The 12,351-nt window shown below is 52.9% G+C and overlaps 1 protein-coding gene across 12 annotated transcripts in view; it reads right to left on the bottom strand.

Annotated features, from left to right (window-relative positions):
* EP400 (E1A binding protein p400) overlaps positions 1–12,351 on the bottom strand; it is a 100,765-nt gene that overhangs the window by 22,547 nt on the left and 65,867 nt on the right. For 11 of the 12 annotated variants that reach the window (XM_041728492.1, XM_041728498.1, XM_041728495.1 and 8 more), the window contains 11 exons: positions 11,245–11,356; positions 10,912–11,055; positions 6,950–7,090; positions 6,658–6,741; positions 6,198–6,332; positions 5,909–5,953; positions 5,675–5,828; positions 5,206–5,447; positions 4,904–5,077; positions 2,693–2,829; positions 2,494–2,550 (listed from right to left, as the gene is read on the bottom strand). In XM_041728492.1, the coding sequence (XP_041584426.1) occupies positions 2,494–2,550; positions 2,693–2,829; positions 4,904–5,077; positions 5,206–5,447; positions 5,675–5,828; positions 5,909–5,953; positions 6,198–6,332; positions 6,658–6,741; positions 6,950–7,090; positions 10,912–11,055; positions 11,245–11,356 (1,425 nt within the window). The remainder of the gene's footprint in view (positions 1–2,493; positions 2,551–2,692; positions 2,830–4,903; positions 5,078–5,205; positions 5,448–5,674; positions 5,829–5,908; positions 5,954–6,197; positions 6,333–6,657; positions 6,742–6,949; positions 7,091–10,911; positions 11,056–11,244; positions 11,357–12,351) is intronic. The other variant, XM_041728497.1, reaches the window with a different exon arrangement.

The raw sequence follows: 12,351 nt of genomic DNA, 5'->3' as shown, positions 1-12,351 counted from the left end.
TCCAAGACCATGTCTCCCATTCCCTTTTGACACAAAACCTTCCAGAAAACAGGCCTGGGCCACCATAGTAATACACGGTACTATGTGGATATCAGGTGCCCCGGAAATGTGTGAGGGTGCACCTCACGGTGAACTGCCTGCCCCTCCAACCCAGCCTACCAAACTGCGGCCCTACTTCAGCTTAGGCCTCCCCTCTCTTCCCAATGGAGCATCAGCCCTCCTCCGAGGAGTTGTCCGTAGCCTGTGTCCCCAGGTCCCACTCTGGCCTGCCAGAAGCCCATGTGTCCATGAAAACTGAGGTCAGGGCCCAGGCTGCATGAACACTCCCAACCTCCCATGACACCCCGCTCCCCAGGCACAGAGACTGACCAGCAAAGCCCAGGGAGGGGGAGGTCCCACAGGCCTCCCCACCATCTCACAGAACCCTTGCTCCAGGGGTCTCTTCCACACAAGTACTATGACCTCTCCACCTCTTTGACTCGCTCTGCCACAGAGAGCTTGGCTTTGCTTAACACTTTGTGCATGCCTTCCCCATTTCCTAGCTTCCCCCACCCCTACTCTGCAGGGCCCAGGTGGGGCCACATCTGTCTGTTCCCCCTGCATGTCAGCCCCTCCCACCCTGTCGCTCACCCCAGCTGGCTCAGTGACTTCTTACCCATTCTCTGACCTCAACCACACAGGTCTGCCCAGATCCGCCATCACACTCCCACTCTCACATGAATATCCAGGCCTTCTCCCCACCCCTCTTTATTACACCTGGCAAAGCTAAAGCCATGCTATGCTCCCCCAGTCTGCCAGCTTCAGGTAGGGTCCAAGTATCTCCACTGACAAGGGAAACCCACCCTCTGCAAGGCCCCCCAGCCAGGTCACACGGCATCACTTCCTCTTCCTTGGCACATGGCCTGGCCTGACTCCTTATGGATGCACCCCTGTGGCTAACACCTCCAGATCCTGTGGAAGGCCGAGTCCCCACCCAGCTGTGGGCCAGGTGTCGAGTTCTCCTCTCACCTCACCCTGTCAACCTTTGGTCCTGTCCACCGGCCCACATGGGATCCATCCCTCTGATCTGAGCCAAACAGACACCCACCTGAGCCCCCAAGACACTTGTAGGCCTGTGCTCACCTCATGGTCTCCAACCAACCAGCTGGGCTTCACACTGGACCTATTCCCACTGAGGTGCCCAGGGCACTCGCCCTGCTTGCCTTCTTCTTGCCCTGGAGGTGTCACCCTGGGCCCTCTTGTGCGTAGCCTATGGACCTGCCTTGTAGCCCTCCTTTGACCCCATGCACTGCATACCACGACAGCCAACCCAATATCGCCTCGTGTTGGGGTGACATTCAGGAGGAACACCCCCTGGTCTCCTCCCCCCAGGCTTCCCTCACCCTCGGTCCTGCTGGGCTATTCCAATCACCTGCAGGATGGATCCTCAACCCCTGTAAGACTGCTCTGAGTTTGCGTCTCACCAATACGAGGACAAAAACGTGTCCTGCTCGCTACTGAATGGCTTGGCCCAGCACAGAGCTAGGCACACACCTTGTCCATAAATGTCAGCCGCATGAAATGATCTGCTAATTTAGTCCACAAATGTACACAGAACGCCTGCTCTTTGCTTCCAGATTCAGAAGCCCTACATCCACAGGCACACAAACACCACAACTCAAGTAGAGAATGTGAAGATGGTTCATCCTGTGAAGGAAAACACAGGGCCATGATGCGACTGTATAGAAGATAACGTGTAAGGGGGTCCTGGGCTCGAGTCCAGGAAGACTGCCCTAGGCATGAGCAGCAGGTCACAGCCATGAGGTAGGGAGCATCTGATGGAGGCCAGGCCTCAGGAGCAGCCAGGAGAGTCTGTCAGGGGTCTTGGCAAAGAAGTGCCCAGCTGGTGGCCACACTGAGAACAGGTAAGGTGAGAACCCTTGGTGTATGGCAGACACTCATCTGAGCAACCACAAAGGCCTGAGCCAGACTAGCACCTGGGCTTTACTTAGACATGTGCTTCCTACCACCTCATTGTAAAAGAGACATCTGGAAAGCACAGGGAGTGTGCAGAGAACACCCTGATAGCTGGCACTTGGCTCCTAGGTTGCCCTGCCATACCTGCTCACCCACAGCCACACATTTCCCTGCCCATCCTTTCGTTGGTCCTTTTCTCTCTTTTGTTCAGCTTCAAAACAATTACTCTCACCTCTATGCTGGATATATTTTAAAGGCAGAATCAAAAGACACGTGCCAAATTAGAGGCAAGCACGGCCAAGAAAGGAAAAGCCTCTCCCACGGCCAAGTCACATCCACCAGTATCCTCCGAAGCCTGTAGGCAGGGACAGACCCTCATCATGGGAATGCCATGTGCACATTTGCCAGCTCCCAGCCGGCCACACCACTATCCCCAGCTGCTGCCTGGACACACCGTTTGAACAATTTACTGACCCCACAGGGTTTAAGAAAACACTAAAAAGAGATTATTTCATCCAGTAGAAAATACAAAAATACCTTTCTGCCAACACGGAGGCGTGCTTGGGGTTTTTCTGAAAGGGATTCATGCCAAGCCTGCCACACAAAAAAAGGAGACAAGAGTTACTCAACAAGAAACACCTGCTGAAGAAGGAAGTATCACCAACACGCTGTGCAAGCCGGTGTCCCCACACCAGCTCATCACAGGGGAGGGGCGGTAAGGACACGGGAAGCATACAGAGGCTTGATGGGGGGACTTCTCTTGCCGGCCGTCATCTTCATCAGGTCAAAGTGGCTTGTGTACAGCTGCGTGTGCGTGGCATTCTCGTCCTGGGCGTACAGCTGTCCTGTGCGCAGGGGTCGGTTGTTCTTACTCTGAGACAAAACCAATGGCAGTGCATCAGATAGACGGTGGCTGATCTGGAGACCTGACTTGGAATCTCCCAGGTTAAACAGAGTTCTTCCTTCACAACGTTCAACACAGACGTGAGCATACCACCTGACCACCCACTGCCTGCAAACGCCATTCCTCTCCACACGTCCCCTCACGCAAGCTCCACAATCACCCAGAGCAGGACACCCTGCCTTTGCAGGGAAAAATGACCGCTAGGCCAAGTGCCCAAGGTCACACAGCAAATGAGACCGAGTGGCTGCCCTCCCTGCAAGCCTCTGTTGCAGTGCACAGGGAAGAGGAGAGGTGCCAGCTGGTATGTGAATCTGCTCTCGGGGGCATTCATTCACAGCATCACCTATTCCTGGTAATCTCTCCAGCATAAATCCTACAGTTAAACCAAGCACTGCTAGCTCCCAAGACACCTCATTGTCCCACAGAACTTCAGAACAACCCGATGCCAGAGTGAAAACTCCAGTCTCGTTACACAGCTTGTGTAAAACCAGCACACTTGTAAGCAACCAAGTCAGGACCGGGCCATAGGGCTCCCAGGGACCCTCCCCTGTGTCTACAGGCTCTGATCACCCTGTACCTGTACATAGTGAACAGGATGGAGACTGCAACACAAAGTAAGAACCGCTCACGGGAGAGCCATGCATACGTGTCCTCTGTGCTAAGTGAAGCTTTACATCTAGAAGAGCCACACCAGAGCAAACTCAGGACCACAAGATCAGCATGGGAGGGTCCTGAAAATGAGTCCACGTCTGTGAGCATTCCCGTGCCACAGAAAAACAAGGGAGAAAAGGCAGAGCAAGAATAAGATCAGGTACGTTACACGAACACCCAACAGCGAGCCCAGGTTGTGGCAGGCTGTAAGGGGGCTCCTGCCCTGCCCCACCCAACACACTGCTGCCAGCACATGTCTGCGGGCACCTCCTGGCTGGTTCTGAACTTCATCAAATGGCCCTCTGCACAGGTGCTTGCCAATTTATTCACAATGTCACTGTCACATCCAATAAACGCATTTTTGCCTTTTTTTCTAGATCAACTTCTCATGTGAGCTATAAAACAGAAAAACAGAGCTTCAGCTTTATGCTTTTCCACGTTAACATTACGGCCGTCATTAGAAGTGCTTCCAACACAAGACAGATCAAACATAAGACCTCATGACGTCTTGGTGGTGAAGATACCACACATAGTATTGTTAAGGAATACCTGCTTTTTTTGTTCTTAAACAAAAAGCAAACAAAGGCTTTAAGGCAAATGTTTTCAGGAAAATGAAAACAGAAACGATGGTAGAAACAATGGTTTCCATACTGCGTCAGGGTCCCATGTGTGCCTCTGCCGCATCTGCCCCGTGCTGTCACACGTAGTGGGGAGGACCACGACTCGCAGGCACGGGACCCTTTGTCAAGGCTGGCAGCATGCCACGTGGGCGCCCCTTTTGTGCTCAGACCTTGGACACTCTCCAGAGTGGATGGGCGGTTGACAAGAAGGGGAAGTGGCAAAGCCAGCAGATGGAGAAACAGAAAGAGACCCTCTTGGCTCAAAACAACAAGAGGTATGCAGGTGGAAAGGTGGAAAGCGCAGGGCAGATGCACTCGCCAGCAGTGCTGGCTCTCTTGGGGGGTGGGGGTGGGGGCAGCCACTGCCACCATGGGCTTCCTGGGAAAGACACGGAATACCCAGCCTCTGTCTGCAGAGCATGTGCAAGGCACACAGTCAGCCGGGACCAGGGTCCAGACCAGTCCCATGGCTGGGGCTCCTGGCGGGAGACCAGCAGCAAAGGCATAGGAGGCATAAACAAACTTCTCTTCAAATAAGCCAATGGAGCCAAACAAAGGCTCTTTCATTCACCTCATGCCTTCTCAAAGGAGAAAAGAAAGAGGAAAGAAATGAAGGTAGGACCGAGCCCTTGGGTGGCATGGAGCCTCCACATGGCACACAGAATTTTCCAGGCATGCCAGGTGCCACACGGGCCTCCTGCCTCGCCAGCTTCCACTCAGCCCTGGGGCTGGAGTTCCGCTGATGTGTGAGTGGAAGGGGGTCTGCCCTCACCTTCCCCTCTTCCCTCGGAATGAGCACGTTCTCGTAGCGGCTCCGGCACTGCTTGGAAGAGCGGTAGATGCGGCTGCAGGAGTTGACGACGTCACTGACAAGGTCCCAGTTGGGCGTGTGGGCCGGGGACACAATCGTGAGATTCAGGGGCAGTTCCAGGAGCTGCTTCACAGCCTGCAGGACCAGGTTTCAGGCACCAGAGGTCAGAGAACTGCATCAGCAGGTGCACGCGCGCTCCCAAGGACTACAGCCAAAGGACATGGACAGGAGAGGACGGGACGTGGACTGAGGGCTGTGCTCACCTGCAGCAGTGCCCAGTCCTCGCTGATGAGCCACTCGGGATTGTCTGGGCCCGACTCAGCTGTTGGCTTGGCAAAAGTTGGCAAAGGCTTGGCAAACTGTGTTTGTTGCTTCAACAGAATGTTCTTCTTCTGCTCTTTCCCTTCCCGTCGCATTTTCAACATGCCAGGTGTCGCACGGTCAAACAGTGAGCGAGGAGGGACTACTGGCTCCCCGTGGCGCTGCTTCTTCTTCCTGCCTGCAACTGGACAGAGAGCCTTTCTCAGTGACGTAGCTAATGAGAAGACACTGCCTTCGCAGAGGAAACGGGAACAAGAAGGACAACGGAAGACGCCTGTCACTAAGGAGCCTCTGTAGAGACAAACCCACTCCCTTGCTTATACGCCAAGCAGGACTGTAAGTGTAAAGGTTCCTTAACAGCCTGCAAGTGCAAAGCAAGCAGACATGGAAGCCTGGCGATGGGGTGTGCACCTGAGGGGTCCGTGCGGTGCCGCCTGCGCTCCTTCCTCACGTACACGGGAGGCAGCTTGGACTCTGGGATGGGAGTGCTCTCATACGTGAGACACAGGACCGGGTCCACATAGATGTCGTTGTCATCCTGGGGGGGTGTGGGCGGCGTCCAGAGCTGTGGGGACAAAGGAGAGCCATGAGCCGTATGAATAGGGGAATGCAGCCACCCCAACACACAGGGAGACGGGCACTCACTGGCATGACTTCTACTTGCCCATCGGCGCCTTCACAGACGTATTCCTGCAGGGAAGGGCCACGTTTCAGTGTCACAATCTCAGACGAACACTACAAGCCACCAACTATTTACCTGCATGCTTAGTAGGTCTTCAAAGCACCTATGACACATTTTAACAACCACATTTGGGGAAAAGCCTATGTGTAACCAGAAATGTCCAACCAAGGGTCAAGCATCACACAACGGGCTGCCAGACATGGAGATGGGCTTCATCTCTCAGAAACACACTGGATCCGGAGCCCCGCATACCACATTGTAGGCATCCTCCCTCGTATAGGTGAGAAGCTGCTCCTGCTCTTGCTCCTGCAGCGCCCGTGCCTCCCGCTCTTGCAGGGCCCTCACGTTCTGGGCCTCCCACTCCCTCACAGCGGTCAACACGGCATCCTGGTGAGAAGACCACAGAGAGGGGCTCTGAGATATGGCTACAGCAGGCCCGGCACCCCACACCCCAGCTCCACCCTGTCCCAGCTACGGGCTCTGGACCCCTTTCCTCCTCCAACACATATCCCTCCATCAAGCACCAAGCTGTGCCCAATTGAATGAGAATTGTTCCCTAGGGTTTCTCCAGACTTCATTTTTAATTTGTTTCTACACTGGTGGGTTGCTTTTTATTCCTTTAATTCCACACAAGTCACATTTACTTCAGGCCAAATGTGAATCTGAAGGCTGAGGCCCTCACAAACTACGCAAACCAGAAGTCTACCCTTACCTCGCTGCTGCCCTCTTTCTCTGGGCCAGTTGGCGTGTGGAATAATTCCAGGTAATTCAGAGCATATTTCTCAATAGGTGTAAGCTGTTCCAAAAATCATTGTTTTGAACAGGGTTAACAGCAAATTAACAAAAGTTAAGTCCCCATATAACACCCCAACACTTGAATCAAAAGAATGATTATTTTTACTCAAAGGGACCAAGGAAAATTTCATGGAAGAGTCAAATTTAAAATACCGAGGTATCTGGAAAAAAATTAAGCTGAAGCGCAGAAGAGAAAAAAGCTCTCAAACCTGTTCCATGAAGTCAGCTAACTCCTCCAGCTGAGACGGCTCTTCACTCCACCTCGGGCTGTTGGTGCCGGGTGACCCTGGCACAGCTTCCTCCTCAGGTTTCTGGGCATCTTCTTCCAGATACTCAATGCTCTTGAGGGCCTAAAGAAATAACAGATTTATGTTACTTTCATAGTTTTAAATTATGGGGTTTTGAAAAGGAGTCACCCCACATAAAGCCACGGAAACGCCTCCATTCACTGCACATACAGCCTCCCCGTGGACATGCTCTCGCGCATCTGAGACCCACTTGGATACGAAGAACAAAGCCCTAAGGGTGACAGAGAAGGCGTGGGAGTGGCTCCCAGCCTCACTGGACACCAAACTCCAGGCAAGAGTCACGTGTCACCTGACCCCAAGAACAGAAAGGGACAGGACATCCCATTCAACCTTACACCCAACATGCCCCACGGCCACGGCTCTGACAGAGGAGAACAATTCTTCATAGTGCATGAGACAGGGGCCACAGTCCACAGCATTCACAGAAGACAAACGACCCAGAGCCCTAGGAGCCAGAACCAAACCTGTGGACAACAGATCAGGAAACACCAGAGAAAGGAAGGAGGCGCCTTCCCAACAGCCAGGAGCTCCTGCCTGATAGGCACGTGTACTGCAGGGGTGCACCTTCACACATCAGGCGAACTAATGGTTTCTGGTTACCAGGTATCAGTTAGGAGCTGTGCAACCTCTCTTTCTTGGCGATTTGGCAAAACCTGCAGCTTAAGATGTAACCTGACCTCACACTATACACTATAAATTCTTCCACACTGACCGCATGTCTCAGGCCAAAGTTAAACACTGAAGCACCCAGAAGAAAACAAAGGAGGAAGGATGTCCTGACCACCCAGAGTCAGGAGAATGTCTTTTGAGCAGAACATGAGCAGCAACCGTGATAAAGATGGGCTGCTGGGGGGATTCAGGACCCAGAGTTCCTGCTCACTGGCAGACTGCAAAATGCAGGGAGGTTTTCTACACCATGCACCCAGAACACAGAAGGAATGCCAACAACCGAGAAAAATAAACAGCCCAGGTAACTAAAAAAGGGGGGAAAGACATGGGCAAACACTTCACAAGAAAGTACCTACTCTGCCAGGGAACATGTGAGGTGCACAAATTCATGGGTGGACAGCAATGGGCAAATTAAACCAGAGACATGGCCCACATCCACCACCATGCTGGTTCGAACAGTTCGCAAAACTGCCTGACAGCCCTGCCCATCACACACACGCTCAACGATGATGCAGGGGTCCCACCCCAAGGTGTGCTGCCTAAAAGTTAGCAGAGAGAGAGAAAAAAAGGGGGTGGTGGTGGTTAGCAGATACACACATGCATCTGCCAAGAGACACACAAAATATTCAGAGATACATGGCTCAAAACACAGACTGTGGCCCAATAAAGAAATTACAACACCACACAGAGTATAGTGTTGTACTGCCATGAGAAGCACCATGACCCTGAACCAGAAGCCAGATCCTCACAGGCAGCCATGTGGTCAGGAGGCACAGGAGCAGCCCTCAGGGGCAGGAGTGGTAAGGAAGGCAGGCGGTTTCGGTGGGGGGGAAGGGGTTTCCTATAGTGCCCTCTCATGCTGATTCTCTATGACGTGTACTTCTCAGGAGGCTCTCATGCTTCAAAAAAACTTTCAAAAAAAAGCCATCTTCCTGCACGGGTCTTCTGAAGAGCATCGCTCCTGCTGGAGACTCCCGGGCTACTTGGGCATCTGGAAGTAATCCTGAGACCCGATCCTCAGGGCACTGCTGGCCAGCACTGCCCTCAGGCTCCCACATTCACTTCACCTTCAAAAGACCTCTCCAGTCTCTCCTGCTCTCACCTGGCCATGCTGCTGCCACGCAACTGCACCCCTACTGCTGGCCTCTGCTCCAGCCCCCACAATTTAGACTCAGCACAGAGCCAGAGGGCTTTTTTTTTTTTTTAGACTTTTTATTTATTTATTCATAGAGACACAGAGAGAGAATGAGAGGCAGAGACACAGGCAGAAGGAGAAGCAGGCCCCATGCAGAGAGCCCGACGCGGGACTCGATCCAGGGTCTCCAGGATCATGCCCTGAGCTGCAGGCGGCGCTAAACCGCTGCGCCACCGGGGCTGCCCAAGAGGGCTATTTTTTAAAATGTGGCCAGGCCCACTACCCTCACCCCTCACTCCCTCCTAATCCTCTGCCATCTGTACCGTCCCTCTGCCCATAGCACCCCCCTGCTGGACATCGCCCACCCTCTGCAGGAGAGTCCGTGTTCTACTCCCTTGCTGGTTTACAGGCCTCCTCTTACTGGGATGGAAGCTTAATGGTAGGGGGTGGGGGAGACTACATCTTCCATTCGATGCTAGGTCTTTCCTGCCAACAACATGCCTACACTTCACAGCACCTATGTGCTGCTCTGTGTGGTACACACGTCCCTGAGACAACTGCACACAGAACAATGCATTTCTCATGCAAATGCCCTCCCACCTCTCATTCTCTCCTAGGACACATGCAAGACTTGCAATGGTGAAATCATTTTTTCTGAGAGAGAATCCACTTTCTTTTAGGTGTTTTTTTTTTTGACCTCACGCATACATCTTTTTTTTTAAAGGTTATTTATTTATTCATGAGAGACACACACACAGAGAGAGAAAGAGAGAGAGAGAGAGAGGCAGAGACACAGGTAGAGGGAGAAGCAGGCTCCATGCAGGGAGCCTGACGTGGAACTCGATCCTGGGTCTCCAGGATCATGCCCTGGACTGAAGGCAGCGCTAAACTGCTAAGCCACCCAGGCTGCCCATTATGCATACGTCTTTAAAAGAATGGGGCTGATGTATCTGTCCCTCCAGATGCAGAAAGAACCATAAGGTATCTCTGTGTGTGTGTGGGGGGGGGGGGACCGGGGACATCATACACAGGAAACTTCTGGAAGGAGGCATGAGGACCCACATTAACGGGTGGTCCCTAGCAGAGGAGGGTCTGGTGTGGGACACTTGCTCTTCATTATAAATTCTTGAAAGTTTTGTCATACACATTTATTACTGTTCCACCAAATGAGAACTTTTAAAACAGCCAAGGCTACAGGCAAGTCCTCTTCAACAAGGGTGTGAGGACAGGGAAGGGGGTGAGCAGCACTGCAGGGGAGCCAGGGGAGCCTTCTACCACGGGCAAGGGTATGGGAAGAGGCCCAGAACACGAGGGTCCCTCCACAGCCAAGAGCCCAGAAACCGACACCCAGGAAGGAGGGGAAGGAGGGGGCAACCCTGTGAGGTGGGCCAAGGTGAAGGGGGAAGTCCTGGGGAAGCTGCAGCTAGGCCACTCCCCAAGAGTGGGTCCACAGTGTGTCTACACAGCAGCACTACCCAAAAGGAGCAGCACACAAGCCATGTGAGTACTCTAACATCTCTCACGTGTTAAAAAGTATAAAAGGCAGTATTTTATTTAACCCAATATATCCAATCATTATTTCAACAAGTAACCAACATAAGATATTAACAAGATCATTTAAGTTCTCCTTTGTACTGTTCTCAGAATTGGGTGTGCATTTTACACTCACACACAGGGCTCCTCTCGGACAGGAGCTGAGACAGTGAACCATGGGGACGGGCAGGGTAGGGCAGGGTGGGCAAAGTAGGTCATAGGACAGACAAGGCACTCCAAACCGCTAGTTGCCAGCTATGGCTCAGGGGAGGCAGTGGGGCTCAGGAAGAACCAATGAAGACAGAGATGACTGCTGAACTGGGCAGCAGGTGCCTGGGGCCCCCGGACTTTCCACTGCTCCTTTACCTGCTTGTCCAGATGAGAATGCCCGTAACAGAATGAAAGCAGGCAGGAGGGGTGTGCCAGAGTGGAGCAATAGGGGCCTGCACAGCAAGCAGGGAGCTCAGGACCAATAGCAGGTGCGGCAAATCCTCTATGACCTCCAGGGCAAGCAATCTGTCCTCACCTCAATGAAAGGTCTTGCAATTTTGGGTGCAATGATTTCTGTGGCAGAAGGCTCTTGAGAAAGGACCACAAATTCCTCTGCCTTCACTGGAAAGCCGGCGTCATCTGTTGGAGAGCACACCTCAAACAGCTCCTGGATGGTCCGCTGCACACAAAATGCACATCAGTGTCTAGCCAGAAACAGGTCAGTGCTGACCTGACCATCAAACTGCAACACCAGGGAAACCGCCAAGCCACTCCTCATCTGCATGCATTAAACTGCGTGACCCCTTTACCCACCCCCAACCCCATCACCACACAGCAACCTTGAGGACTGCACACCATTGACAAGTACCTGCGTCAGGAACGCCATGGAGTAGTCATTGCCCTGAGCAGCTACTTCCCGGATCAAGTCTTTGGTTCCATTTTTCAACAGCTTCTCTTCAATGGAGTTACCACTCACAAGCCTACAAAACAGACATGTCATGTACAATGACAGCTGGGTCACCTGGGGGGCACGATGCCATGAGCGGTTCAGGGGGCAGGGGCCTGGTGGCACAGCACCCTGGACCCTTGGGCAGGAGCCACGAGGCTACGTATACATGGGGCAGTCCCCTCCGTGGCGGTCAGGGCCACCTCTCCCACTCTAGCTCTAGCCACCGCCACCTTCCCTTACTGCACTCTGTCCCATGCCTCTGTGGCCATGATCGATTCTGCCATCTTTCCCTCCACTGGTCCCCACCTATAAATGTCCTCCAGGAGGACTCCCTATGTGGAGCAGCTGCTGTCCCCAGTGCTGACAGCCTGCAACGCACACATAACATACCCCTCATTTTCAAATGGTCACGCTTAAACATAATGGTGGACAGCATCTGCTTCACCACACACTTATCTGCATTTTGCTTTCTTACTGAGTGGTGTGCTGCAAAGACTCCTACTCCCCCAAATGGTTTCAGTGGCTGCTCAATGCCCAAGGTATGGCAATACCTCACCCCAAGCATGGGCACTCTCTGGTTCCTGCTTTGTGCCTTGTAAACAAGCTACAAGAACCAGGGATACCATGGGCTGGGCCCCACAGAGGGTAGTGCTGGGGACAAAGGACAGGCATAGTTTTCAGTTCAGCAGACTCCACTAAACTGATGTCAAAATAATGCCACACTCACATCCCCAGTTAGGGGTAGGAGCTCCCTTGGCCAACACCACTGGCACCACCAGCAGCTGTGGCTGCTGCTGTCCCGTGTCCCAGTATCTAAGCAAGGCCACTACACATGCAGCCTCCTACCCTTTACCTACCAAGCCTGGGTGTACCACAAGTGTGAGCAGGTGGGATGGCCTATTCAGATTCTCAGCTTCCTTCCCCCTTTCTCAAAGAAGGGCTCATCTATCTTTCTCCTCAACTTGTAAGAGCTATCTGACCCTCTGTTTGTTGTGAGAACTGCAAATACTTTTCCCAATCTATTAT

The sequence above is a fragment of the Vulpes lagopus genome, chromosome 14 (genome assembly GCF_018345385.1).
Source record: "Vulpes lagopus strain Blue_001 chromosome 14, ASM1834538v1, whole genome shotgun sequence".
Classification (NCBI taxonomy): domain Eukaryota; kingdom Metazoa; phylum Chordata; class Mammalia; order Carnivora; family Canidae; genus Vulpes; species Vulpes lagopus.
The sequence above is the reverse complement of the archived record's forward strand: the minus strand, read 5'-3'. Positions and strand labels throughout refer to the sequence as shown.